At 42.4% G+C, this 27,737-nt stretch overlaps 1 protein-coding gene across 3 annotated transcripts in view; it reads right to left on the reverse strand.

Moving 5' to 3' along the window:
* Nucleotides 1–27,737, reverse strand: part of MAP3K2 (mitogen-activated protein kinase kinase kinase 2) — a 55,046-nt gene that overhangs the window by 22,723 nt on the left and 4,586 nt on the right. The window contains exons 1-6 of one of the 3 annotated variants that reach the window (XM_040971206.1): nucleotides 17,723–17,938; nucleotides 14,212–14,279; nucleotides 11,539–11,657; nucleotides 10,936–10,976; nucleotides 8,232–8,331; nucleotides 566–679 (exon numbers count right to left, since the gene is read on the reverse strand). In XM_040971206.1, coding sequence (XP_040827140.1) covers nucleotides 566–679; nucleotides 8,232–8,331; nucleotides 10,936–10,976; nucleotides 11,539–11,657; nucleotides 14,212–14,218 — 381 coding nt within the window. In that variant the 5' untranslated portion in view covers nucleotides 14,219–14,279; nucleotides 17,723–17,938. Of the gene's footprint in view, nucleotides 1–565; nucleotides 680–8,231; nucleotides 8,332–10,935; nucleotides 10,977–11,538; nucleotides 11,658–14,211; nucleotides 14,280–17,719; nucleotides 17,939–27,737 lie in introns of those variants that run through there. The other 2 variants (XM_040971205.1, XM_040971204.1) reach the window with 2 other exon arrangements.

Below are 27,737 nucleotides of genomic sequence, written 5' to 3' on the forward strand. Positions count from 1 at the left end.
AGCAGACCATGGTGCACATGGAGGACATGGTAGCTGATTGGGGCTTGCAGAGGACATCTGGTACCATAGCAGAGAATGGAGAACAGAACATACGGACAACTATCCAAGCCAAATGATGGCAGCAAAATATCTAGGCAAATGGAGACTATAAAGTTGACTGTGTCAGCCAGTGGACACTGGAAGGGATTTCTTATCCACAGATCAGTGAGATCGACAGCATTTCAGAACTATCGCATCCACCTGGGCATGCGCCACCTTTGGACCATGTGCCACACTGGGACCCTGGGTTGATTATCAGGTGGTCTTTCCTCATGCTTGGGTACAGGGATAATTTGCAGGCTGGGTATGGTCTATCCCTCTTATCTCCCCCTTCACACCAGAAATGGAAAGAAGAAATAGAAATTTCAGAAACAAGGATCACACACACTTCTCCCTAACCTGAGATCCTTCCCACCCTGATGAACTACGTAAACATCATCTGAAATAATAATAATAATAATAATATTGGCTTTTACAGGCTTAAATGCTATAATTACTATTGGAAAAAAAACCCTCCAACTCATACCTGTGTATTGCCATTTGTCACAAGTAATATTTTGAGGCTCTTCATATGAATACTACGATCCAGCAGTTCCACAGCTTTGTCCAAGTCATCTTGTGTAGTTAATGGAATTACTAACTAAACAAAAAAGGAAAATTAAGAATCATGCAACCATCTCACCAGATCAAGTTCTTCCACTGTTCTTACCAAGGAATTACAAATCCCAAAATATCTTGCTCTTTGATATTTTACTTCAATGAAAGTCTAAATAAACATATGATTCTATATTGTTTAGCTCTCCCCATCCTGCCACCAGTGACAACTCAATAAATAAGGCTAAACATTTAAAACATTTCCCTTATTAATTACATGCTTTAAAATGAATGTTCTAAGATCTCTCCACAATACTGTTAAATTTGTTACAATCTATTCATCCCCAAATGATGTAAAGGAGTACAACTCTTCATCTGCAAAGATGAAACTCTCAGTGCCTTTCCCATTAGTAAACAGGCTCATCCTCTCTTCCAGCGTGTCAGCACACCAACACCCAGGAGCTGCCATAAGCAACACATGCAATCCACAGTTCATCTGGGCACAGCCCTCTGACCTTGGTGACCCGACCACCAGACACCTAAAGAAACTGCATGGAACAGTCATATCATCAACTCTAAATGTGGACTCTGTCCCCTGTAGTAGGAAACTGCCTAGGTTGCCTTGTACCTGGGCAAGTGTTACACTGCTGGGAAAAAAGCAGCCAATAGCTGGCAGGCATCCTGGGTCTGGTTAATACCAAATCTGTGTTAACTATACCAGTATGCCAGCAAAGCTGCCTATTCTATTCTATTTTCGCTTAAAGACACGTGGGGAAGGCCAAGAGACATGCTGCCTCAGTCCCCAGGCACAATGTATACCTCCTGCATGGGAGAAAGGCAGGTTGCCTGGGGAAGGGGGTCTAGAGACACATACGAGTGGGAGTCACGGGGGACATATTGAAGTGGGAACCACTGAGGGCACATCTGACATAGGAGAAGTGACTTCTGGGGGCTTCCACGGATCTGGCCACTATACTCACAGGTAGGCGAGGGAGCTGATATGGAGTGCTTTGGAGGGGGAAAAAAATCAGAGGACAAGTCTAGGTCAGGTCAAAACACACACCCATGTGGTAGATCTGACTGGGCCCACTGGTACAGGAAAGCTGGGGCTGGAGGGCATGCATGGCTGGGCTAGGTAGGCCATATTACCGGAGGGCAAGTGTCAGGACAGGGGATGTGAGGCACCCACCAGAACACAACAGAAATGGATCTGGGCATAGATTCTATAGGGAATTTGTGGGCTTACCCCTGTGGGACTGCAGAACCTGCCATTTTACAGAGAGCTGGGGGTGCTGACAGGCAGAGTCAGCCTGGATCACGCAACCTATCTGACACTTGCAGGAGCTTGGACTGGGAGAAAGCCGAGCTGGGCCAGGCTGCAGCATCCACAGCACCCACCACCACGCATGAGATCTGGGGCTGGTAGTGGACCTGGGAGAGGAATTTGGAGAATGCCCTGCTAGGCTGTAGCTCCTTTTGGGGAGCACAAGAGCCAGGGCTGGGGGTGGGTTAGGCCAGGCAAGGCTGCAGCACTCATTGGTATGTGTGTGGGCCAGGTCTGGGAACAAGCTCGCAGGCACAAGAGCCAGTGCAGGGTGTAGGACATGATGGGCTGGGTCAAGGCACCTACCATCAACACACACAAGGTTCGGGGTTGGGAACGGACCTGGGATGGAACTTTAGGGATCCCCCTGCTAGGCTGCAGCTCCCACTTGTGAGTGCAAGAACTGGGGCTGGAGGCATACAGGGCTGGGCAAGGATGCAGTACCCCTTGACACACATGTGGGCTGGGCCTGGGGGTGGGACAGACTCGGCTAGGCCCCAGCACCTGCTGATACTTGCGAGAGCCAGAATGGGTATGGAACAGGCTGGGCTAAGTCACATGAGAACTGGGTCTGGGGGTGAGCTAAGTTGGACAAGGCATCAGCATATGTGTGGACAGAATCTGAGGGAGGGCCTGGCTAGGCTAAGTCATACCACCCACAGGTGTACACAAGAGCCAGATGGGATACAAGATGGACTGGGCTAGGACACAGTACATGCCAGCAACATGCAAAAACTGGAGTTGGGGGCAGGCTTGGTGCGGGTTACTAAGAGTCACACTGACTAGGTTGTGGCACCCACTGGTGCACAAGAACCAGGCCTATGTCAGGCTGGGCTGGGCTAGACTGCAACACCCATCAGTTCACATGGGAGATGGGGCTGGGGTAGAACTGACCAGGCAGCTGCATCCACCTGTGTGTGTGCTGGCTTGTACAGGTGATAAACAACCTGACACCCTGCATTGGCTGATATACACGAGAGTCAAGTCTGAGGTCACCCCAGAAGAGGAGTCAAACCCTGGCCACAGGGAAAATCACAAGATATGTGGCCTAACCTTGGAGTGCATGAGTCAGAAGTGGGCCTCAATTGCTGATATTTGTGCAGTGGAGAGCATGCCCAGGTGCACACAGGGGACATGACAGCAGCTCATCTAGGCCAGGGGGATGGAAAGCAGGACAGGCTGGACAATTCTCCTAGCCAAACTTTGCTGTAAGGGTCTGGGTCTGTAGATGCACTAAGGTGGACTTGGTCAGTCAATAGACCTTAGAAAGATTTTTCTCAATGAAGCCAACAACGTCTCAGAACTATCAAAACCACTCAAGGAACACTTCAGAACACTCTTCCCTACATCAGGGTCTCTAAGGTGTCATCAGATGACAATCCCCCATCCCCGGCTGTTGTAGTTTGACAGCAAGCAGTGGCCTCCTCTCTTTCCCCTTCTGTGGACATGGGAGAGAAAAAAATAACTTCAAATATTTATCCCAATCACCTTCCTCCATACCTGGACCACATGGACATGCATCCTTCACAATTGTACAGACAATATTAAAAATAATTTTTTAAAAGCACAAAAAAAAAAGGTCAAACATGTGGACTCTGCTTTCATCAATTCTCTCACTATCAACTGTTTGGGGAGGACAAGGCACCTGGGAGGTCTGTGAGAAGAAGCCTGATTCACACAATTTAACAAACTCAAAAATACTTTAAAAATGTCAACTTAGAATCTTAAGATGTCAAAAACTTCAAAGTACATTCTATTTTAGTGAAAGACAAACAGAATTGCAAGTGAACACATTCCACACTTGCTAACTTGCCATAATTAGAACAGCCTATGAGTCACTCTACAGTATAAATCCCTTGTGAGCAAAACCCACCCAACCGGCAATAACCACAAAGCAAAGCCAAGAGAAGAGACTTGGTCAACGTTCTCTAGGGGAAGAGGAGCCTTTGGGTATAGCAGGTTAAGCTGTCACCTGTGACACTGTCATCCCCCACACACCAATTCAAATCCTAGCTGCTTCACTTGTGACAACTCCCGAATAGTGTTCCTGAGAAAGTGACAGAAGATGGCCCAAATGTTTGGGCCCCTGACACCCATGTTGAAACCAAGATGGAGTTCCAGGCTCTGGTTTCATTCTGACCCAGGCTGAGCCAACTGCAACCATTTGAAACAGTAAACCAAAGATGGATAGATCCATGTACCCCAATCCATTAGCTAGCACGGCATACATTTTTCTCCACTAACTTCTTCATTAAAAAAATTCTTGTTTTAAGAATTAACAAGAATGAAGTTAATGCTATATAGCACAATGTATTATGTCACTGCCTACAAAAGAAGAATCCCTTACGGGTGCCAGTTTTAGATGCTCCACTTCTGATACAGCTCCTTGCTAACATGTCTGAGAATCTGGGAATGCAACAGAAAGATGGCCCAAGTACCCGGGCCCCTGCCACCTATGCGGGAGACCAGAAGAAGATCTATGCTCCTGGCTTCAGAATAGCCTAGCCCGGCCAAAATAAATCTTAAAAGACAAGGAAGGATTAATGTGAATTCCATCAAATTCCATCATACAGTTGCTTATACTTTACAATTTGAGTCCCAATTTCTGTTTACAGCTAATTTTGTACTACTCCAAGTAACCCACCAACTGAGCTCCTTTTTTTAGTATATGTGCTGCTGAAGCGAGCACCATGCTCCTTTTTTTAAAAAGTAATTTTTCCTAATAGAAAAAAAAATCGTTAACTACTTGATATTACAAACAAGTCTGATCTACTAACATGCTTAACTAAATTCTATTCCTTATCCTACCAATTACTAGTCATACCGGCACATCTTGTTCCTCCCATCAACATACTTTATTTTATAGCCCTGTTCCTTCCAATGTTCCAAGGTCACCTATTACAAATGATGAAAACCAGAATGCGAGTCAAGAGCAAGTCGCAGTTTATCTAAATTATACTAAATAAAACAGTATTTTCCTGCTTCGTAAACTCATTCCAGCACCATTCATGAAATCTATTTTCTTCTGGCTTACTTTTCATAAAACAGTTTTATGTGGAGCCAACACTGTGGCACAGCTGCTGAAGTAGCCACGTGCAATGCTGGTATCCCTTATGGGTGATAGTTCAAATCTCAGCTGCTTAACTTTTGATCCAGCTCCTTGCTTATGTGCCTGGGGATGGCCCAAGCACTTGCATCCCTGCAGCATGAGGGAGATCTGGAAGAACCTGCCAATTCCTGGCTATGGAACAGCCCAGCTCTGGCTGCTGTGTCCATTTGGGGAGTACAAAAGAAGATCAAAGATCTCTCTTCCCCGCTGCCTATCTGGAACGCTGCCTTTCAAATAAAAATCAACAAATCTAAATAAACAAATAAATAATAGCCTGTTAATATAAATCCTTTCTGGAAAGGAAAAAATAATTCAAGAACACAACAAATAGAACTTAAACTTTGCAATAGAGTGAATTGTTTTTCTGACTGAACATAGTGAAGCATGAGAATAGCCCACAGAAAGGGTTTCTTGTTCTCATCTAAAGCAAGGCAGGTCTCCAAAAATCTCCCACAAAAACCAGTACAGTCAGCACCTGATTAGAAAAACAAAAGACAGCTAACATATCAAACCAGTCAGCCTAAATTTCCTGGTTGTTTCAGTTCTGTCAAACTACAAGTTCACAGGGTAACAGAAACTTCCTGAACAGAGTGAATGATACAACACCAGAAGTATTTATTTAAGCAGAATGTTATGCAGTATGAATGAGTTTTTCATTTGTCCACAGGTCCACAAAACTAGAAACTTTTGTAAGGTTTTCCTAGTTCCCTCTACATTTAAGGTCATGCATTTAGTTCAGGACACTATTTCCTGATGTCAATCAGGAAGGATATGGTTAATCACATAATCACACAGACTCTCAGAAAATATGCAAGAAATATGTCAACCTTTTCACATTCTTGTCACCAGTCCACTCAAATGTAAGGCAAAATCACTTCTAAAAATCCTTCACAAAGCGTAAGAAAAATAAACTTAAGATAGATTTTCTAATTTTTAGAAAAACAGGAAAGGTTCCTGAAACTACAGTTTTGTCAATCCCCAAGAAAACCCCAGAGAAATCACATAAACAAATTGGGAAAGTTTAGAAGAAGAAGAAAAAAACAAAAACAAACGGCAATTCTAGGGACAAACTACGTCAAACAAGTCTCATTCTTCTTAATAAAACCATTTCTAAATGGGTAGGTCAAGACGATATTAGGCTTAATGTTCCATGAAACAATTTTAAATCTGTACAAACATCTCTAGGTTCCCCTGGAATCACATTGTGAGATACGGATTCCAGTTCAGGACATTTGTATGGGAAACATGCAGGAACAGCAGCAGAGAATGGGGAAGACAGAGAAAGGAAGGAGACCAGAAGACCATGCACCTCAGTAGCCAACCCCCGGGGTAACGGGGTACACGCAGCCCCAGCACCCGCCCGAACTCTGAGGCCCATCTACCAGCACCACCACCTCTAAATACATGAGGCCCATATCCTCAGATCCTGAGGTCTTTTGCAAAGCCTTGGATTTCAAGGAATGGCAGATGGAAATCAAGCAGCATGAACAGAAATATCAAGTGGTGAGATGGGGCTGACCAATAAAATGTGTTTGTACCTAACTAAAAATCAAACTATTTTGGGGCCACCACAATGGCATAGTATGTTAAGCCTCTGCTGGTGGTGCTGGCATACCATAAGGGCACTGGTTCCAGTTCTGGCTGCTCCACTTCTTATCCAGCTCTGTTAGTGCCCTGTGAAAACAGTGGAGGATGGCCCAAGGCCTTGGCCCCCTGAACCCATGTAAAGACCCAGAACATCCTAGCTCCAGTCACGGTGGCCATCTGGGGAGTGAACGAACAGGTAGAAGATCTCTCTGCCTCTACTGTCTCTGAAACTCTGCCTTTCAAGTAAACAAATCTTTTTAAAAATTTAAAAATTAAAAGCCAAAAATAAATTTTAAAAGAAAAAACATTTAAAGGATAAAATTGCAACACAGCACTGCAGTATAGTGTTTGAGATACAATTTTCATTTATCAAAATATATTCATCTTAGCAAAGTACATGGTTTCTTTAAATAACCTATATTAACATTTTCTTTAATCCTTTAAAATCTAATACATTCAGATACTTAATCTGTGCTATTGTTCCAACACTGGCAAAGCGCCTTCACATGTTTCCTTGCTTTAATTTTTACAAAGCTATCCATTGTCACCCCATCCCCATGGTACTTCTCCTATTCCTGAAACACACACATCTTTTCCTCCCTACGATCTCTATATGCATTGCTCTCAAGGCACTCTCCCAATCAGGATCTTTCTCTGAAACTCTTTGTAGGACTGATTTTTCATATTTAAGAATTTCATTATATTCTGTGGACAGCTGAAATGCTCACACTGCATGTTATCTCACACCAGTATTTCCGGTGTAGGTCTTCCTTAATCTTATAAATAGCACATCTATTGTTTTTGCCTTTATTCTTTATCATTATACTGTCTACATTTCCTTCAAAGAATGTCCTACTTTTAAGCAGCCCACTGCTCAGTGGTCTGCCTCTTGCACAGTTCTACAATGTCTCCTCTGTGAAGAGCTGTAATTCATATGTCATATCTGTTAACACTAGGAATGAACACCTTCTAAGAACAAAAAACAAATTAACCAATTAACTAATTAAATCATTTCTGTGAGTTTTAAGGTAGCAAAACCTCACAGGTTGTCAAGAACTGAAAGAAACCTTGGAGACCATCTTATCCCATACTAATTTTATATAAGATGAAAAGGGATTTGCCCTAAACACAAAGGTCCTCATGCCAGGCAAGCACTCAACATTACTTGCACTAACGAACGAATCATGTCCTAACCAACACTAAAACAATCCCTTATGCTTTAACTATCTAAGACTGACAAAGCTCTAATGTCTCTAGCCAAGTACAGAATATGAGAGGAAAAGACAGTTCATCATCAGAGTACAAATTAAACATCTGTATCCTATTGCACTGTATTTTGACATCATATAGTTCCTCCTATAGCAGACTCTCCAGTCAATCATGTGCTCAGTGATACCTTCCATTACTTTCCACAAACACTAACATCCATTTCACTCAGCTGAAATTTACAAATTTACTTGACAAATTCCTGACACATATCCTAATCAATCCCCAAATGAAAACACAACAATCCTAAATGCAGTCTTAAAAACATGACTTTCCAAAAGAAGTACTAAAAGTTAAATTATATGTATTTACCTCATTATTGGTGTAATGTAGGTCCATAGATTGTCCAAAGGCAATTTTAGCTTTAGACCTCAGATCTTCCAGTTTAACTGGTCTGGGGAATTGAAGAATTCTGTATGGGAAGAATTTTTTAGTATTTTTATTTTTTTAGACATAAATAATGTACTGATAAGAATTAATTCATTAGAGAGATACAAAATTAAGTAAAAACTGCATAAGCGCTCACTTTACCTAAACACAACAACTTACTTTTTAAAACATGTGTTACTAATGTAAGCATTTGAGAGACAGAAGAGAGAGCAAGCCAGCTCCCACCTGCTAGGTTACTCCCCAAGTGTTCACAATGGCCAGGACCAGGCCAGGGCAAGGCTAGGACCAGGTATACCATGCAGGGCTCCTGCTTTCGTCATCAGCACTGCCTCCCGGAAGCTTCTTGAACAGAAGCTAATCACGAGCAGGAGCCAGGAACTGAACACAGGTGCACGTGAGGTGGGACAGGGGCATAACTGGCATGGTAACCATTAGGTCCAACACCCATCCCCTAAAACAGCCCTTTCAATCAAGTGCACAGATTGTCAATACAAAGCTAAAAAAAAAAAAAAAAAAACTCTGAAGTTTGTTCTAATAAAAAATTTGATAAGAAAATTTTTCAATTTTTTGCAGTTTTTAAATTTCTACTGAATTTAATTTACACTAAATAACTAATTTACATCACAGATATTAAACTACAACATAACATTTTTAAGGGTGAAAGAAATTAAATTTAACCATGTCACATCTTCACAAAAAATGTCATGAAGCTGTTAAAAAGAAAATGGGGAGGGGTGTGCTAGCACAGTGGGTCAAGCCATCGTGCTTGGTGCAGGCGCCGAATGCCAGAGAACCAGTTATAGTCTCAGCTACTCCATTCGCAATGCAGTCCAAGTACTTGGGCCACCGTCACCCACAGGAAACCTGGATGGAGTTTCTATCTAGTTCCTTGCCCAGCCCAGACACTGCAGCCATTTAGGGTGTTAACCAGCAGAAGAAAGATATCTCTCTGGTTGGTTATTAGGTGCAGAGGCAGTTAAAATATCACTTGCATATCGGAGAGCCTGAATTCAAGTCTCAGCTTCCTGCCAAAGTGCACCTGGGAGGCAACACAGAGATGGGAGACCCAAACTAACTTCCAGGTTCTCAGCTTCAGCTTGGCCTAGACCTGGCTGCTGCAGGCATTTGGGAAGTAAACCAACAGAAAGACCATCTTTGTCAGTCTCCCTAACCGGCACCCCTCTCTCCATAACCCTTCAAATAGTTATTTTTAAAAATAAAGAAGAAAGTGATTCTTTGAAAACTATTTTTTAAGATTTTTATTTATTTATTTATTTTTTTAGAAAGGCAAATCAAGATACATGGAGAGGAGGAGAAATCTTCCATCAGCTGGTTCATTTGTTCATTCCCAAAGTGGCCACAATAGCTGGAGCTGAGCTGAAACAAAGCCAGGAGCCAGGAGCCTTTTCTAGGTCTCTCACAAGGGTACAAGCTCCAAAGAGTTTGGGCCAGTCTCTACTGAGGTTGCGAGCCATAAGCAGGGAGCTGGATGCAAAATGTACTAGCCAGTATACAAACCGGCGCCCATAAGGGATCCCGGAGCCTGCAAGGTGAGGATCTGGCCATTGAGCAATTGCACCAGGCCGATGAATTAAAATTTTGTCCTTATTCTCAACATTTTCGGGCATATATACCATATAAGCCTAACTCCAAAATAAACATTTCAAGTGATTAAAATTCTTAGTCAAATCTCTACCATTTTCTCCCTATACCTCAGAAGACTGGCCTGTGCTGTCCCTTAAGAGAATATGCCGAAAATCTGAAGACAACCATACTAGACCTGACACTCCACAAGGGGAGAGAGCATGCTAGCTGTATTCACATTAGTCCTCCCAGGTCTGACATGTAAATACTAATAAACAGTGGTAAATCCCTTTTTTAGAATTCGGAAAACACACATTAAAACATTTATTAGCAAGGAAAGGGATCTGATAATTCTATAGCTATTATATTATATACTTTTTCATTTACCTCTGTAAAATATGCTTACAACCTGCATGTTATATGGTTTGTGAATCGCATTAGATATATAAAATTAAAGGGCTTTTTATTTAGTTAATTTAATGGGAAACTAGCAGCAGACATGAAGTCCTATCCTCTTTAATTCCTGTAGTTCTGATTAGCAATTCTGTTGCCAGCAACTACCACCACCACTTTGGCACTGAGGCACAGACACCGAGAAGACTGGGTTTACATATCTGCCACTGTTCCATTCACTGTTCTCAAGTTTACTGGAGAATAAGCAAAACTGTGAACATAAAATCCACAGACAAAAACTTTATAATGTATATAGAGAAATTATAGAACTTTGGGAAGGAGAAATCTAATTTCCAATGATTAAAAATAACACAGAATTATAATACTTAAAGCCTGAAATGTGTAGTGACCTTATTTCTATTCTAATATTGCAAAGTAAATTCATTAATTGCTTCTAATGTTGAGTCTGAATTCTGACAGATTTTATCTTAAGCCTAAGTACACAATAAAGATCACCAAAGATTATTTCATTATCAGTTTATAAGCCATGAAATTTTACTCAAGTCTGGGAAGACCCTTGCCAATCTGCTTGAGAAGAATATACACTTGACTGTATCAACTAAATGCCAGGCAATACTTTTTTCCTTACCTTTTTTCTCCTCTATGTTCAAATTTGACTCGGACGTCATTCTGCAAGGAATTTAATAAACAGTCAAATACCATTCAGAGATCATGTAAAATTTCCAGCATTTCTACGTTATTTTTTTTCTTAACCACCTCTAGAGCAGAAGGCAAAAGAGGCTTCATTTTCAGTGCCAGCTCCAATCAACTAACAGTGTCTGCCAAAAAGATACGCATCTTCCGACCTACTGACTGAAGGCATCAGGCCTCTGTAGCATCTGCTGGTCCTATTACAGGGAATGCCTAAGTTCTATACTAGCACTGTTCATGCAGGAATCCCAAATTACATTCACTTGTAAGCATCAAAATCATCCTCGTTCTATTTGCAAAAAACAAACACAACCTGTTAATCTTAAGTGCCTGAGGAATGGAATAAAGTATAGGCTTTGCAAAGCAGTTACCTTGTAAAATGAAATTTACCATCTTCCCAAATGTACAGTCTTATAAAGAAAAACATATAATACAAAATAGTTGATTCAAAAGTATAGAGTGTTCACTCTAAATTAAATCAGATTCAAAGGACAATTAATTCATAAAACAATAAAATTTAAAAATACTACGAAACAAATACCTGCTTTTTTGGTGATGAAGATTTTGTCTTTCTGGTTTCTTGCAGTGACAGTGCTGGCCGACTGGCTTTGTGAAGGACGGCCAAATCTTGCATGATTGAGTTCAAAGCCTGTTGGTCATCTATGGGTTTTCAAAGTAACATATACAGAACTGAAATTTCTACATTTATCATAGGCCTCAAGCACATTTTAAATAAAAATTAATATAAAAAGTCATTAGTTTAATAAAAAATACACCTGGGCCTTTCGGCGTGGCTTAGTGGCTAAGGGCCTCGCCTTGAATGCACTGGGATCCCATATGGTCGCCGGTTCTAATCCCGGCAGCTCCACTTCCTCTCTATCTCTCCTCCTCTCTGTATATCTGACTTTGTAATTAAAATAAAATAAATCTTTAAAAAAAAATAAAAAATAAAAAATACACCTGAAACATTTTTATTCTATACTAGCAAAGTTAAAATTTATTTAAAAACTATATAAAAAAAAATCTCTGAAGACAAATAACACTAAAACTGTGCAGACTCACAGTATCAGAATAGGGGTCCACACAGGAGTCCCATTAGGGTAAAATAGTCATTCTGATTCTTCCAATGACTTAACATCATAGGGTAAGAACCAAAATGGGTCTGATATAAAATGAATGTGTTGTGATTCCCAAACAAAACACCAATAAAGTCAAAGCATCTAAATTCTTAATAAAAACTGGGGAGATGAGAACAATTTTACCTCAGTATATTATTTAGCATTTGCAAACAAAAGAGAGACTTCATTTTATTCTTTCCCTTCACCAATGTTAAGAGTTGGAAACAAACTCTCATCTTTGGGGCAGGCAATTAGTCTAGTAGTTAACATGCCCATGTTCCGTATCAAAGCACCTGGGTTCACCTGTAGCTTCATGTTAACCAGAGCAGGGGAGGCAGCGGAGGTGTAACTGGATTCCTCCCACCCACACAGGAATCTCGGCTCGAGTTCTTCGGGCTCCCTCAAATAAATGTTTTAAAAATGTGGTAGTTCTAGGACAATCAAGCAGGACAGACAGACAGATAATCAATGTCCTCAAGATCCTGAGTTGACCCAAAAGGCAGTGAGGGCACCAGAAGATCCCAGACTCTGACCAAAGCGCAGCAGAGGCAGTAGATTTCTGACATACAACAAAAGGACAGTCAGCTGAATACAAATCCCAAAGAATAGCTGAGACATAAATTAAAATATTTTGCCAAAAACACGGAATTAAATTTCATATACTTTCTCATTATATTTGAAAAATAACAATTATCCTCAATCAAAAATTCAACTATCAGTGACTCACACTTTTCAATAGTCCCAGCTGTTCATGGCTACCATTTCTTTTAAAAATTATAAATTATTTTTATTTTTGATGATTTTTAGATAGTTGATTAGGGTGTTTAGGATCAAGGGCTACAGGAAGGTGGGTGAGATTACCATTTCCACATTCTGTTTTTTTCCTTCTTGTATCTAGGGGAAGGGGAAAGACAAGGAGAGAAGCCACACCAAGCCTCCCAAACGCCTCTACACCCTGGGATGGAGGACAGCCACCCAACACCACCCCAGGGTGCCCCACATGGGGCATGCTCTGAGGGTCCAGCTCAGGAGGTTTCAATAGTTCAATGGTTCCGAATTACTGCCACTCCAAGCACAATGAAATCTCTCCAGAAGTCACTGATTGACCCAGTCCACCATAGAGTCTTTGTTTGCCCAGTTATTCACTGCCAACCCTTGGCTGGGGGTAGTTGATCGATTTGTTCTGTGCTCTGTCCTCTGTTGTGGTACCAGGTGCATAACTACCTTTACACATGTTCTTAAGCAAGAATTATGCTTTGTTGCTTACTACAGTGCAGTATTATTTGAGAATAACTGATGTCACTTTGAATAAAACGTAGCCCAGAATGCAAGCGAGAGTGAACAAAACGCAAAGCCAATAGGTATTCAGTTAAAAAAAAAAAATAGAAGCATATCCAGTCTGGAGTTAGAGATGAGGCTGACTGGAGAGAAGGGCACTTCTCTGACAGTTTCCAAAGAGAGTGTGGGAGAGAAACTGAAAAAGAAACCAGGTGAAGTTCTGACTTACACACTTGCCCCAAGGACACAGTGTGCTCTCCTTTCCGTCAAGAATGTGGGCAGGGCAGGCAGCATTGTAGATGGGCTGCCTGCTGCTTGGGATGCCAGAGGGCCTGGGTCTCCGTCTCAGCTCTACTGCCAGTTCCAGCTTCTTAATTCCACACACCATAGGAGGCAGCAGGCAACAGCTCAAGGACTTGAGTGACTGCCATGTACATGGGGCACCCAGAACCTGAATGCCAGGCTCTTGCCTTCAGCCTGGCACAGCACTGGCTGCTGTGGGCATATAACAAGTGAGCCAGGAGGAAAATACCTCTCCGTCTATCAAACAGAAAAATTTAAGCTCTTCAGACACAAGATTCTATGCAAACCAAAGTCCATCTTCATATCACATTTTAAACGACTATCCTATTTAGACACGCACCCCCAAACGAAAACAATGAACACAAAAAGTACCTTGATTTAGGAAAAAATGTCAACTCATCACATCAAAAATGCATTTATAAACAGACCTACCATAAAAAATAATCAAGGAAAAGATGTCACTACCCCATTCTAGCCTTTAATTAAAGCTGAAACTACTTCTGGTTTTAACTTACCCATCATGGCAACTGGCTCAACAATTTGAAATTAGGAGACTGGTTCTTCTGTCAGCATTCTTTATTACCTGTGGAGGTTAAAAAAAAAAAAAAAGAACACATTAAAGGAAGAAATAAATCAGGCGTGCGCGCGCACACACACACACACACACAGTCATTATAAATAAGTAACATTAATTCACATTTTGCTGGGGAGGGGGATTTCTATTAGGGGGTGATAAGGACGGTACCCCTGACAGGCCTAGAAAAAATAGCTGGAAACACAAACAGAAAAGTTCTTAGAAATAAAAGCCTTTCATCATATACATCCTAAGATCTAAAGAATTTATACTAAATATTCCTCCAAAATGAAAGAATATTTTTTCAATTCACTCTGGACACAGCTTATTTATTCTAACACCAAAGTTAGGCAAATACATCACCAGCTAAAACTACAGATGAGTATCACTTGTGAACATATATGCAAAAAGTCAACAAAATACTAGCAAATTTAATCCTAAACATTACCTGCCATGACCATGTGAGATATATCTGACAAAAGGTAGGTTCTACATAGAAAAATCAATCTAATAAACTACAATAAAGGGGAGGGGAATAACATGTCCATGTTGATATACATAGAAAATACATCAGCCAGACCCCACGCAATGACTTGGTGCCTAAATCCTCGCTTTGCACCTGCCAGGATCCCATATGGGCACTGTTTTGTGTCTCAGTGCTCCACTTCCCAGCCAGCTTCCTGCCTGGGAAAGCAGTGCAGGACGGCCCAAAGCCCTGGGACCCTGCACCCATGTGGTAGGCTGGAAGCAGCTCCTGGCCCCTGGATTCAGATAGGCTCAGCTCTGGCCATTGCAGCCACTTGTGCAATGAACCAGCAAATGGAAGATCTTTTTCTGTCTCTCCTCTCTGTGTATCTTCCTTTCTAACAAAAATAAATAAATCTTTTTAAATAGAGAGGAGAGACAGAGAGGAAGATCTTCCGTCCGATGATTCACTCCCCAAGTGAGCGCAACGGTCGGTGCTATGCCGATCCGAAGCCAGGAACCTCTTCCAGGTCTCCCATGTGGGTGCAGGGTCCCAAAGCCTCGGGCCGTCCTTGACTGCTTTCCCGGGCCACAGGCAGGGAGCTAGAAGGGAAGTGGGGCTGCTGGGATAGAACCGGCGCCCATATGGGATCCCGGGCGCGCAAGGCGAGGACCTTAACCACTTGTGCCACCGTGCCGGGCCCAAAAATAAATAAATCTTAAAAAAAAGAAAAATACATCAGCCAGAGTTCAACATCATTTAACACTCACAAAACAACAGAAGGGAACTCCTCAAGTTGATAAATATTATCTATGAAAAACCCACAAATAACACATTCCTAATGGTGAGAGACTGGATGCATTATCCCTAGGAAAAGAAACAATGTAAGGATGTTCACTGTCTGGTCACTTCTATTTAATATTGTACAGGGGGTTCTAGTCCAAAGATGAGGCCAAAAAATTAAGTAAAGGAATGCAGACTGGACAAGTAAAAATACACCTAGGCAGGTGACAAAACCTGATTACGAAATATTCTAAGTGACTAACAAAAATGCTCTTAGAACTGGTAAATAAGTACAGTATATTTTCAGGATATAAGAGCTGGCAATGAAAACTACTCGTGGGGCAAGTATTCAACTTAGCAGTTAAGATGCCCACATTTGGGACCTGATAAGATGGCTCAATGGCTAAATCCTTGCCTTATACACACCAGGATCCCGTGTGGGTGCCAGTTCATGTCCCAGATGCTCCACTTCCTATCCAGCTCACTGCCAATGGCCTGGGAAAGCAGCAGACAATGACCCAAAGCCTTGGGATTCTGCACCCGTGTGGGAGACCTGGAAGACACTCCTGGCTCCTGGCTTCATATTAGCTCTTACTGTTGTGGCTACTTACGGAGTGAACCAGAGAACAGAAAATCTCTTTCTGTATCTCCTCTGTAAATCTGCCTTTCCAATAAAATATATAAATCTTAAAAAAGCAAGTCCACATCCCACATCTGAACTTCCTGCTAACACAGCGGTGCAGAGACTACAATGATGGTTCAGCACCTGAAAGGGGTTCCTCCACTTGAGCCCAGCCAGGAAAGCAGCACCACTGGGGGGGTAAGAGACACAAACCAGCAGGTGGGAGCACTCTCTCTCAACTAAACATATTTTAAGAATCAACAATATTTCTATAATAATGAGCAGCCTGGGGAAAAATTAAGAAAGCGATTCTAGGTCTGGCATTGTGGTATAATTAGTAAAGCCATTGCCTTTGACACCAGCATCCTATATAGGCATCGGTTCAAATCCTGCCTGCCCCACTTTCAACCTGGCTCCCTGCTAATGTGCCTGGGAAAGCAACAGAACATGGACCAAGTGCTTGGACCTCTACACTCACGTGAGACACCCTAAAAAAGCCCCCGTCTCCTAGCTTCAGCCTGCTCCAGTCCTAATCATCGCAGCCATCTGCGGCATGAGCCAGACAGTTGGGAAGTGATGCCTCTATCACCTGCCTTTCTCTGCCAACAGCACCATTCAAATAAATAAATCTTACATCTTAAAAAAAAAAAAGTTTACTTATTTTTATTGTAAAGTCAGATATACAGAGAGGAGGAGAGACAGAGAGGAAGGTCTTCCATCCGTTGATACATTCCCCAAGTAGCCACAGTGACTGAAGCTGAGCCAATCTGAAGCCAGGAGCCAGGAGCCAGGAGCCAGGAGCCTCTTCCAGGTCTCCCACACGGGTGCAGGGTCCCAAGGCTTTGGGCCGTTCTCAACTGCTTTCCCAGACTACAAGCAGGGAGCTGGATGGGAAGCAAGGTTGCCAGGACTCAAGGCAAGGATTTTAGCCACTAGGCTACCACAACAGGCCCTAAACCTCACATCTTAAAGAAAACAATTCTACTTACTTGCAATATTACAGTAATATCAAAAAGAATAAAATATTTAGGGACATATTTAACAAAGAAATACAAGTTTTTTTTTTTTTTTAAGATTTATTTATTTATTGGAAAGTCAGATATACAGAGAGGAGGAGAGACAGAGAGGAAGATCTTCCATCCGATGATTCACTCTGCAAGTGAGCACAACGGCCGATGCTATGCCAATCCGAAGCCAGGATCCAGGAACTTCTTCTGGGTATGCCACACGGGTGCAGGGTCCCAAGGCTTTGGGCCGTCCTTGACTGCTTTCCCAGGCACAAGCAGGGAGCTGAATGGAAGTGGAGCTGCCAGGATTAGAACCGGCGCCCATATGGGATCCCGGTGTGTTCAAGGTGAAGACTTTAGCTGCTAGGCCACTCCACTGGGCCCAAGAAATACAAGTTTTACACACCAAAAACTGTAAAGCACCACAAAGAAATTAAAGTAGGAGCTGGCATTGTGACCCAAAGGGCTGGGCCCACAACCCATGTTGGAGTGCCAATTCGAGCCCTGGCTACTCCACTTCCAATCCAGCTCACTGTTGACATGCTTGATGATGGCTTACTCAGAGCCTTACCACCTGTATGGGAGACCTGGATGATGTTCCTAGTTCCTAGCTTCCGTCTGGCCAATCCTTGTGGTTGTGGCCCTCAGACAGGTCAACCAGTGGATGGAAGACTTCTTCTCTTTCTTTCTCTGCCTTTGAAATAAATTAAATCTTACAAAAAAGAAACTTAAGTAGATCTACACATACAGAACTGGCTGCAGCTAGAAAGCTTTTAGAAAGGAACAAATATATATGTCTTAGAAATTTAAGCAGTCATCTCTTAAATATGACCCCAAAAGCATAATAAATACAAAATAATTGGACTATATCAATATTAAAAATTTTGTGTATTAAAGGATGCCATCAAGACAGTGAAAAGACAATCCACAGAATGGGAAAAAATATAATAAATCATGTATCTGATAGATTTATAATGAATTTAAAGGAACTATTAAAACTCAACAAGACAACTAACCCAACTGTAAAATGGGCAGAGGATTTCACTAGACATTTAGCCAACAACATACAGTGAATAGGCACTTGAGAATATGTCATCTGTCGCCAGAGAAATATCACTTTACACCCAGCAGGAGGACTACAACATAAAACACAATGACAAATACTTTTCTATCCTTATAGGTATGTCCAAGAGAATTCATAACACACTTGTGAAATCACAATCAATGACATGGCATTGTTTATGACAGCCTAAGTGTGGAAACTGAAACACCAGTATTACCAGCATTTATGAATTTTTACAGATACTTGATTTTTACAAAAAGATTTATCTTATTTATTTTAAAGGCACGATAGCACCCACCCCAAATCACTGATTTTTAAACAAGCGCAGGATGTATTTAAACACTTGAGACACACAGATCTGGGTATCATATAACATGAGAGAAATCTGAGGGCCCAAGGACAAAAAGCTCCCTTGTGAGTTTTCCAACGAGGCAGTAAAGCCTGAGCTCTTCACCACTAAGGAATGTGAACTAAGATGCAACCTTAAAAGACTTCTTTCTTTCTACAAAGAGGCTGAGGACCGTCGGACCATCTGAGAAGCAGTATGGAGTTCCTCCTCCACTTCTGAATGTTCTCAGTATAATCACATCTCAAGCCTAGAACAAGAATATGCTGCAAAGCCAATTACCTGCACAATTCAATTTTGCTTTTAGATTACTGAGAATAAAAATTATTAACTTATTGTTATTCTTAACCATAACATACTTCAAACATAGAGAAAGTGGTGGGAATTTTTTCTACTTAATACGAAGATGATTTTTTTAGTGCAAGGTACACAAATTTTAGGTATACATTTTACATATGAGCTTGCGAAACTACCAACTAGCTCAGGAGACAGCCAGCACTCAGGGAGATGCCCTTGTACACCTGCCCACTCTCCACAGGGGAGCTGTTACTCTTGACGTTCAGTATTACAGATTCAATCTTCCTTTTTGTAGCTAGCAGATTACACAATACATACATTGTTTTCACTAAATGTTTACTGTATCTCTGAAACTCTCCCACATCATCTACGTTAGGACTTTGTTCATTTTCATTGCTGTGTAACATTCCATTGTGTTCATATACCTTAACTAAGTAACCCATCCTACCACAGGACATGGAGGCGGCCGTTCCCCGTTTCTGACCACTGTGAATAACGGTGCCGTGCATCTCCTTGAGCACACCTCTAGGCAAACACACACACATATTTCTGTCAGACATACAGCCTTAAAGGAGTTGCAGGGTCTCAAAGACACGCTTGCTGTTTGCTTTAGCAGGCACAGCCAAAGTGTCTGCTCCCAATTTATACACTCCCACCAGCAAACGAAAAGCTTCAGTTTTTCCACAGCAGTCACACTAGTTCTTGTATTAATACAGTACTGAATTCTCAGGTTACTTTATTGTGTGATTAATGATGTTGAATACCATTTCACTAATTTATGGGAACTGTGACATAGTCTCTCTTTTTAAAGATTTATTTTATTTTCACTAGGAAGTCAGATTAACAGAGGAGAGACAAAGAGGAAGATCTTCCATTGCAAGGCTGATGCTGTGCCAATCCAAAGCCAGGAGCCAGGAGCCAGGAGCCAGGAGCTTCCTCCAGTTCTCTCAGGTGAGTGCAGGGTCCCAAGGCTTTGGGCCATCCTCGGCTACTTTCCCAGGCCACAAGCAGTGAGCTGATTGGGAAGTGGAGCTGGCCGGGATTAGAATTGGCGCCCATATGGGATCCTGGTGCGTGCAAGGTGAGAACTTTAGCCGAGAGGCCACCATGCCAGGTCCTAGTCTCTTTTTTTAAGATAGATTTTTTTTTTTTAACTTGAAAGTGTCAATAGTGAGGCAAGGAACCAAAGATCTTTCATTCTCTGGTTCAATCCCCAAACGGCTGCAATGGCCAGAGCCCAGGCAGTCTGAAGCTGAAGCTAGGAGCCAGGAGCTTCTTCTCAGTCTCCCAGGTGCGTGCAGGAGCTCTTGGGCCATCCCTTCCTAGGACCATCAGCACGGAGACAGATTAGAGTGGAGCAGCCAGGACTAGAACCTGTGTCCATATGAGATGCTGACACTACCTGCAGAGGACAGCCTGCTACCACACTGTGCTGGCCCCACTCTATTCTCTTGGAAAGTGGCTGCTTGTCTTCACTGGGTACATTTATTCCAGTCTGTGCCTCACCCCTTGGGCTTGTTCAAGGTATTTCACTCAAACAAATGTAAGGCAGACACTAAACATACAAGGGAGAAATTGGGCAATTTTTTTCAGACCTTCCATCTTCAGATGTGATACATTTAGGATACAGTTAACTAAACACTTTCCTGATAACATAGATCCCAAACATAATTATAAAGAAACTTCAGACAAAAATAAGAAACATTGTATTTAATCAGAAAGATTATATTCTTCAAAAATGACAACACTATGGGCCCAGCGCAGTAGCCTGGTAGCTAAAGTCTTTGCCTTGCATGTGCCAGGATCCCATACGGGTGCCAGTTCGTGTCCCAGCTGCTCTACTTCCCATCCAGCTCCCTGCTTGTGGCCTGGGAAAGCAGTAGAGGATGGCCCAAAGCTTTGGGATCCTGCACCCACTGGAAGAAGCTCTAGCTCCTGGCTTTGGATTGGCCCAGCTCCGGCTGCTGAGGCCACTTGGGGAGTGAGCCAGCAGATCTCTGTCTCTGCTTTTCTCTGTAAATCTGACTTCTAATGAAAATAAATAAAGTTTTTTTTTTAAAAAAATGACAACACCATAAAAATCAAAGGCAGGCTATAGAAATATCGCAGGTACAAGGGAAGTAAAGCTACCTGACGACCAAACAAATGACAACAAAATCACTATAAAAGAAAATTTACAAATTGGAGCTCATCGAAATTGAAACTTCAGCTTCAAAGGACATATCAACAATGTACAGAACAGGAGAAAATATTTGCATACCATTTCTCTGAAAAGGGGTTAATATCAAGAATATGGGGAAAAACCCTCCATCCAGGGCTGGCATTGTGGTGTAGCACATACTGCTGCTACCTGTAATACCAGCATCCTCCATAGGTACCAGCTAGTGTCCACGCTGCTGCACTTTCAATTCAGCTCCCTGCTAATGTGCTGGGGAAGCAGCAGAGGATGGCCCGAGTGTGTGGGCCCCTGCACCCCCACGGGACACCCGAATGCAGTTCTAGTCTCCTGATTTCAGCCTGACCCATGACTGGCCATTACAGGCATCTGAGGAGTGAATGGATGCCGATTCTTTCTCTCTGTACCTCTCTCTCTTTCTCTCTCCCTCCTCAACCCTCCTTCCTTCCCACTCTATAACTCTTTGAGATACTTAAATACAATCTTAAAACTAAAAAGCTTATTTGAAAGAATCAAATGTAAGAAGACAACCAAGGAAGAAAAAAAATAGTTACAAGGCTACTTCAGGTCCCACACAAGGAGAAAAAATGGCAGCAGTGAAGATTAAGCAAAATGATGCATGCAAGGTGTATATGGAACAAAGGAGGGAAAGTATGTACCGGTTCAGCTTTCAGTATGATAGTCAGCAAATCTCCAAAAACATAAAACTATGTCAGGGATTTGGAAATTACCCAAAGAAAACAAAAGTATTTACTCCCAAAAAACCACTAGGACTTCAGGTACAGGCCCTGAGAGTTCTGGGCTTCTCACGTGGACATGCTCCTATCACTACGGCTACCTATATCTACATAAGAACTTCCAACAAGCAGAATGGGCCTTGAGAGCCAGCATCTCTGTTGCAAGAAGGAATTAACTATATTTGGAGAGAGAGAGAGATGAAATCCATACAGAACAAAACTGTTTATCAAAGTAAAAAGCAGTAGGCTGACATTACTGTGAAGCCTGGTAAGCCACCACTTGCCATGCCAATATCCTACATGGACGTGCCGCTCAGGGCCTAGGTACTTTGCTTCTTTTCTGACTCCCTGCTGGTGCACCTGGGAAAGCAACAAAGGTAAACCCTGCAACACATGCGGGAGACCTGGATGGAGTCACCCTCTGTGCAGGAGACTTGGCCCAAGCCCCAAGCCATTGCTTCATTTGAGAAATAAACCAGAAGATCCGTGAGTAAACATAGAAAACCTCTTCCTCTCCTTGTCTCTCCTTCTGTCACTCCTTAAATAAATAAATGTAAAAAGTGGGGATTGGCACTTGGCTTAGTGGTTTAAACACTGCACAGGGGCCTGGCGTAATAGCGTAGTGGTTAAAGTTCTTGACGTTAAAGCACCAGGATCCCATATGGGCACCAGTTCTAATCCCAGCAGCCCCACTTCCCATCCAGCTCCCTGCTTGTGGCCTGGGAAAGCAGTCAAGGACGACCCAAAGCCTTGGGTTCCTGCACCCACATGGGAGACCTGGAAAAAGCTCCAGGCTCCTGGCTTTGGACTGGCTCAGCTCCAGCCGTTGTGGCCACTTGGGGAGTGAATCATCAGACGGAAGATCTTTCTCTCTGTCTTTCCTCCTCTCTGTATATCTGCCTTTCCAATAAGAATAAATAAATCTTAACAAAAAAAAAAAAAAACCCACTGCATGGGACCCCATATTCCGTATCACCATATTGCAGTTCGAGCTCTGCCTTTGCTCGCAAATTCCAGTTTGATGCTACTATGGAAGGCAGCAGGCAATGGCCCAAGCAGCTGGAGCTCTGTCACCCATGTGGGAATCCTGGGTTGAGTTTTTGGCACACGGCTCTATGCAACACCCAGTCTCAGCTCTTACAGTTATTTGAGGAGTGACCAACTATCTCTCTCCCTTCCATCATCCCTCTCTCTCTTCCGCTCTCCATTCTCTGCCTGTCAAATACATAAAACAATGTTTTGGAAGTGAAAATGAGTGGGGGGAATGTGCTGTTTGGAGGAGTACAGGGCCTCGCTTAGCGGGGGTGGGGAAAGGCAGACAAATCTGATGGGCGGATCACTCAGCATGGTAATGGAAACAGTCTGAAAAGGAGAGCCACGAAATACCTACAGGGGCTTTGCACAAGTCACTGGCTCACAGGAGAACCATGTGTCTGCGCGGAGGAGCACCAGCAGTGCTGAACGCAACGGGAAAAACAAAATCACACCTCAAAGCTGCCTTCAGTTTGTGTTTTCCAATTCATACACACCTATCGACAAGTGACTGAAACCTTGCAGGCTTGAGGCATACGAGTGCAACCACTGCACAATTACTGGCTGGCTACCAAGTTATGCGGCCAAAGAGGCAACCCACAGGAAGCCTGCTTTAAAAAACAAAACAGCAGAGCAAACAAACATAAATAACTAAGCAAACACCAGAGTCACCCAGGCAAGCACGGGAATAACATATTCCACAGATGAAGCAGAACCATGTCAGTTTAAAATGAAAGCCGGGAGGAGAGGGAGGGGCAATCAGATCCCGGAGCTGCTGTAATATGTACCGTCTGTGTGCAAGAGTGCAGCGAACAGCAGCAGGTATGGCCCAGCAGTTCAGACGCCTGCATTCCACCGGAACACCCCTGACCCCAGCTTCCTGCTAACACCGACCATGGAAGGAAATCACAATGGCTCAAGTCTCTGGGGTCCTGCTACCCATGCAAGAGTATCAGGATGAGTTCTGGGCTCCCAGCTCCTACTGAGCCAGGCCCTGTCACTGTGGACTCTTTAGGAGTGAACCAGAAAAGAGCAGATCTCTGGCTGCGTTTCAAACAAATACAAATAAATAGAAGTTAGATAAATAATTCAAAGAAACTTTAAAAATAAACAGAAATTAACTCCGAGTAAGCCCAGATGACAACATTAATAAAGACGTTAAGGCAATCATTAGGAATATATTTAAGAGAATTAAAGCGAATCTGATAAAAATTTCAAGAAATTTAAGGATATCATAGAGGAAATGAATCAAATGAAAGCTAATATGTCAGAAATGAAGAATACAGTAGAGCAAATTAAAAGTGCAATGGAGTCTCCAAAATAGAATGAAGAAGGCTGAAGAAAGATTCAGAATTGGAAGATATTTCCTGTCACCAGGGGGGAAAAAGCAAAAACCTGGAGGCAGAGCTGTGTCAAGCTAAAAAATGTATTCAAGAACTGAAAAACATTATTAAAAGGCCAAATATAAGAGTTAGGGGAGTCCCAGAAGGTGCAGAAAAAGAAGCTGGGATTAAAAGTGTATTCCATGAAATAATAAGGGAAATTTTCCCTAATCTAGAGAAAGAATTGGCAAACAACATCCCGGAGGGGCACAGAACTCCCAACAGGCTTGACCAAAAGCAATCTTCACCACGACACATGATAATCAAGCTCTCTTCAATCAAGCAAAAGGAAAATATCCTTAAATGTGCACATGAAAAAAAAAATCAACTGACATAAAAAGGAATGCCAATTAAGCTCACAGGAGACCTCTCACAGGAAACTACAGACTGGAAGAGAATAGAGCAACACATTCCAGATTCTAAAAGCAAAAAATTGTCAGCCCAGAATAACGCACCCAGCAAAACTTTCCTTTGTCTTTGAAAATAAATAAAATTCTCCCACAGTAAAGAAAAGTTAAAAGAATATGCCTCTTCCAAACCTGCCTTACAAAGGATACTTAACGATGTTCTCTTTACAGAAAAAAGGAATACAACCCCTCAAAACTGAAAGTAGACCTTACAGAGGGAAATAAAAAGGATACTTAAAAAAACTTGTTGGAAAATCTTGGGGTCAGCATTATGGTACAGGGGTAAAGCCACAACCTGTGATACCAGCATCCCATGTGCGTGCCTGCTGCTGTCCCAGCTGTTCCACTTCCAATTCATCTCCCTGCTGCTAGCCTAGGATGGGACAAGCATGGGCGCTCCTGTGTAGTGAGGAGCTCCTCACAACAAAAATAAATAAATCTTTTTTTTTTAAATATAAAATTGTAGCAGACTAGATGTCATTACAGTTCTAACACAACAGTAAGTTTTGTAACCAAGTAATTTAACTGCATCCCAGAACAAATATTATAGGAATACAAAAAATATCCAACAAAGTAAAATTACTAATATTTGCAGTAGCAACATATCTGAAGCGAAGCGGGAAAATGTGAATCAAAGTAAGTAGATCCACAAATGACACAAATGACAGAATTAGTATCTAAGCTGACTATACAGCTATCATAGCAATACTTTATATTTATATGTTCAAAGAGATAAACAAAGGCATATTAAACAAAGGCATGCAAGATTTTTTTATTGAATTTTTACAGGTGAAAAACACAATGTCTTAAGTTGAAAAATACACTGCGTGAGATTAACAACAATGGATGCTTCCTTGAGGGGCTGGTGCTACAGCGCAGTGGGTTAAATGGCCACCTATAACGCTGGGCATGCTGGTTTATGTCTCAGCTGCTCCACTTTCGATTCAGCTCCCCTGGGAAGCAGCAGGGATGGCTGGAGTACTCAGGCCCTTGCCAACTGCATAAGAGCTTCCTGCTTTTTGCTTCAGCCTGGCGTAGCCCTGGCCAGTTACAGCCACCCGAGGAATAAGCCAGCAAATGAGATCTCTCCCTTTTTCTCTCTCTTTCTCTAACTCCTTTAAATAAATCTTTTTTTGAAAACTTACATTGGAAAGATAAACACATAATAAAATGATAAAAATGAAATAAACCTGGCAAAAATGAACAGAGCTTCAATCATATGAAGACAATGTGAAGCAGCCCAATATGCCTGTAACTGAACTCCTCAAGAGGGAGCAAGATGAGTCAAATTGTATTTCAAGAAACGCCAAGATTATTCCAAATTTTGTGGAAATTAGACACCTAAGACCCAAAGAGTCCAATGAACTCAAGCAGAAGAAACACGAAGATGAGGACTGTGAGTTAGCCGCAGCGTGGGACTCTGCATCGTGTATTGGGTACCAGCTCCACTCGTAGCTGCTCTGCTTCCAATCCACCCTCCACCAGTAGAGGCGGCAGCAGAAGGCCCAAGCACCTGGCACCTGACCACCCTCATGGCAGACCCAGATGCAGTTCCAGGCTTCTGGCTTTAGCATGGCCTCGCTTCAACGACCACAGCCATTTGGAACAGTGAATTAGTGGACAGAAGATTTCTATGTCCCCTCCAACCCACCATGTCACTCAGCCTTTCAAATAAACAAATAGATGTCATAAAAAAGTAAAATTCCTCTGTTCACTTAAAAAAAAAAAAAAACACTGATTCCTAAAATCTGGCCATATGAAGTGTTGGCAAAGATGTTACCCCTGACTCCAGCAAATCATGCTAATGGTACAGTCAACCAAGAAAACAGTTTTGGCATATGACTCAGCCATTCTATTCCTACATATTTACTCAAGAAAAACGAAGCAGATGTCCACAAAAATACTTGCACACCAAGGTTCTTATATTTAATAGCAATAGTTCAAAACTGCAAACCCAAGTAGCCATCACTAGATAAACAGATACAAAGTTTGGTATATCCATGTAATGAAATATACAATATTCAATAGGAACTAAATATCAATAAACTAGTGATCCAGAACAAAGACACTGTGTGAAAGGAGCCAACTTTTCCCTATAAGCACACACAAAGTATCTTCTACAAGACTACATTATAATTCAAAAAATGCAAAATAATTTATGATGACAAAAAAGAGATCATTGCTTGGTTAGGAATAATGAATAGAGGCAAGACAGTGCAGGCCCACAGAGTTTTGGAGGTGATATTGCTTACTTCGTTGAGATGGGTGGTTTCACAGGTATACATATAATAAAATTCACCAAATTATGTTTTTTTATAAGTATTTACTTATTTTTATTGGGAAGGCAGATATACAGAGAGGAAGAGAGACAGAGAGGAAGATCTTTCATCCGATGGTTCACTCCCCATGCAGCCGCAATAGCTGGAGCTGAGCCAATCCAAAGCCAGGAGCTCCTCCAGGTCTCCCACGTGGGTGCAGGGTCCCAAGGCTTTGGGCCGTCCTTGACTGCTTTCCCAGACCACAAGCAGGGAGCTGGATGGGAAGTGGGGCTGCTGGGATTAGAAATTGTACCCATATGGGATCCTGGTGCATGCAAGGTGAGGACTTTAACCGCTAAGCTATAGTGCCACCCCCTCCCCAAATTGTGTTTTAAATATACAGTTTAGGGACTGGCGTGAAAACTTAACTAGCTAATCCTCTAATCGCAAGCACCAGCATCCCATAAAGGTGTAGGTTTGTGTCCCAGCTGCTCCACTTCCTTTCTGCCACCCTGCTTATGGCCTGGGAAAGGAGCAGGGAAGGCCCAAAGCCTTGGGACCCTGCACTCACATGGAAGATCAAGCAGAGGCTCTGGATTGGTGCAGCTTCACCTTTCCAACACAAATAGATAAATTCTAAAATATATACATAATTGGGGCCCAGCACAGTAGCCTAGCAGTTAAAGTCCTCGCCTCAATTGCGCCAGGATCCCATATAGGCACAAGTTCTAATCCCAGCAGGCCCATTTCCCATCCAGCTCCCTGCCTGGGCCCTGGGAAGGCAGTCGAGGACAGCCCATAAAGCCTTGGGACCCTGCACCCGTGTGGGAGACCCGGAAAAAGCTCCTGGCTTCAGATCAACTCAGCTCCAGCTGTTAAGGCCACTAGGGG

The sequence above is a fragment of the Ochotona curzoniae genome, unplaced genomic scaffold (assembly GCF_017591425.1).
Source record: "Ochotona curzoniae isolate NIBS_2020 unplaced genomic scaffold, NIBS_Ocur_1.0 scaffold_4953, whole genome shotgun sequence".
In the NCBI taxonomy this organism is placed as follows: Eukaryota; Metazoa; Chordata; class Mammalia; order Lagomorpha; family Ochotonidae; genus Ochotona; species Ochotona curzoniae.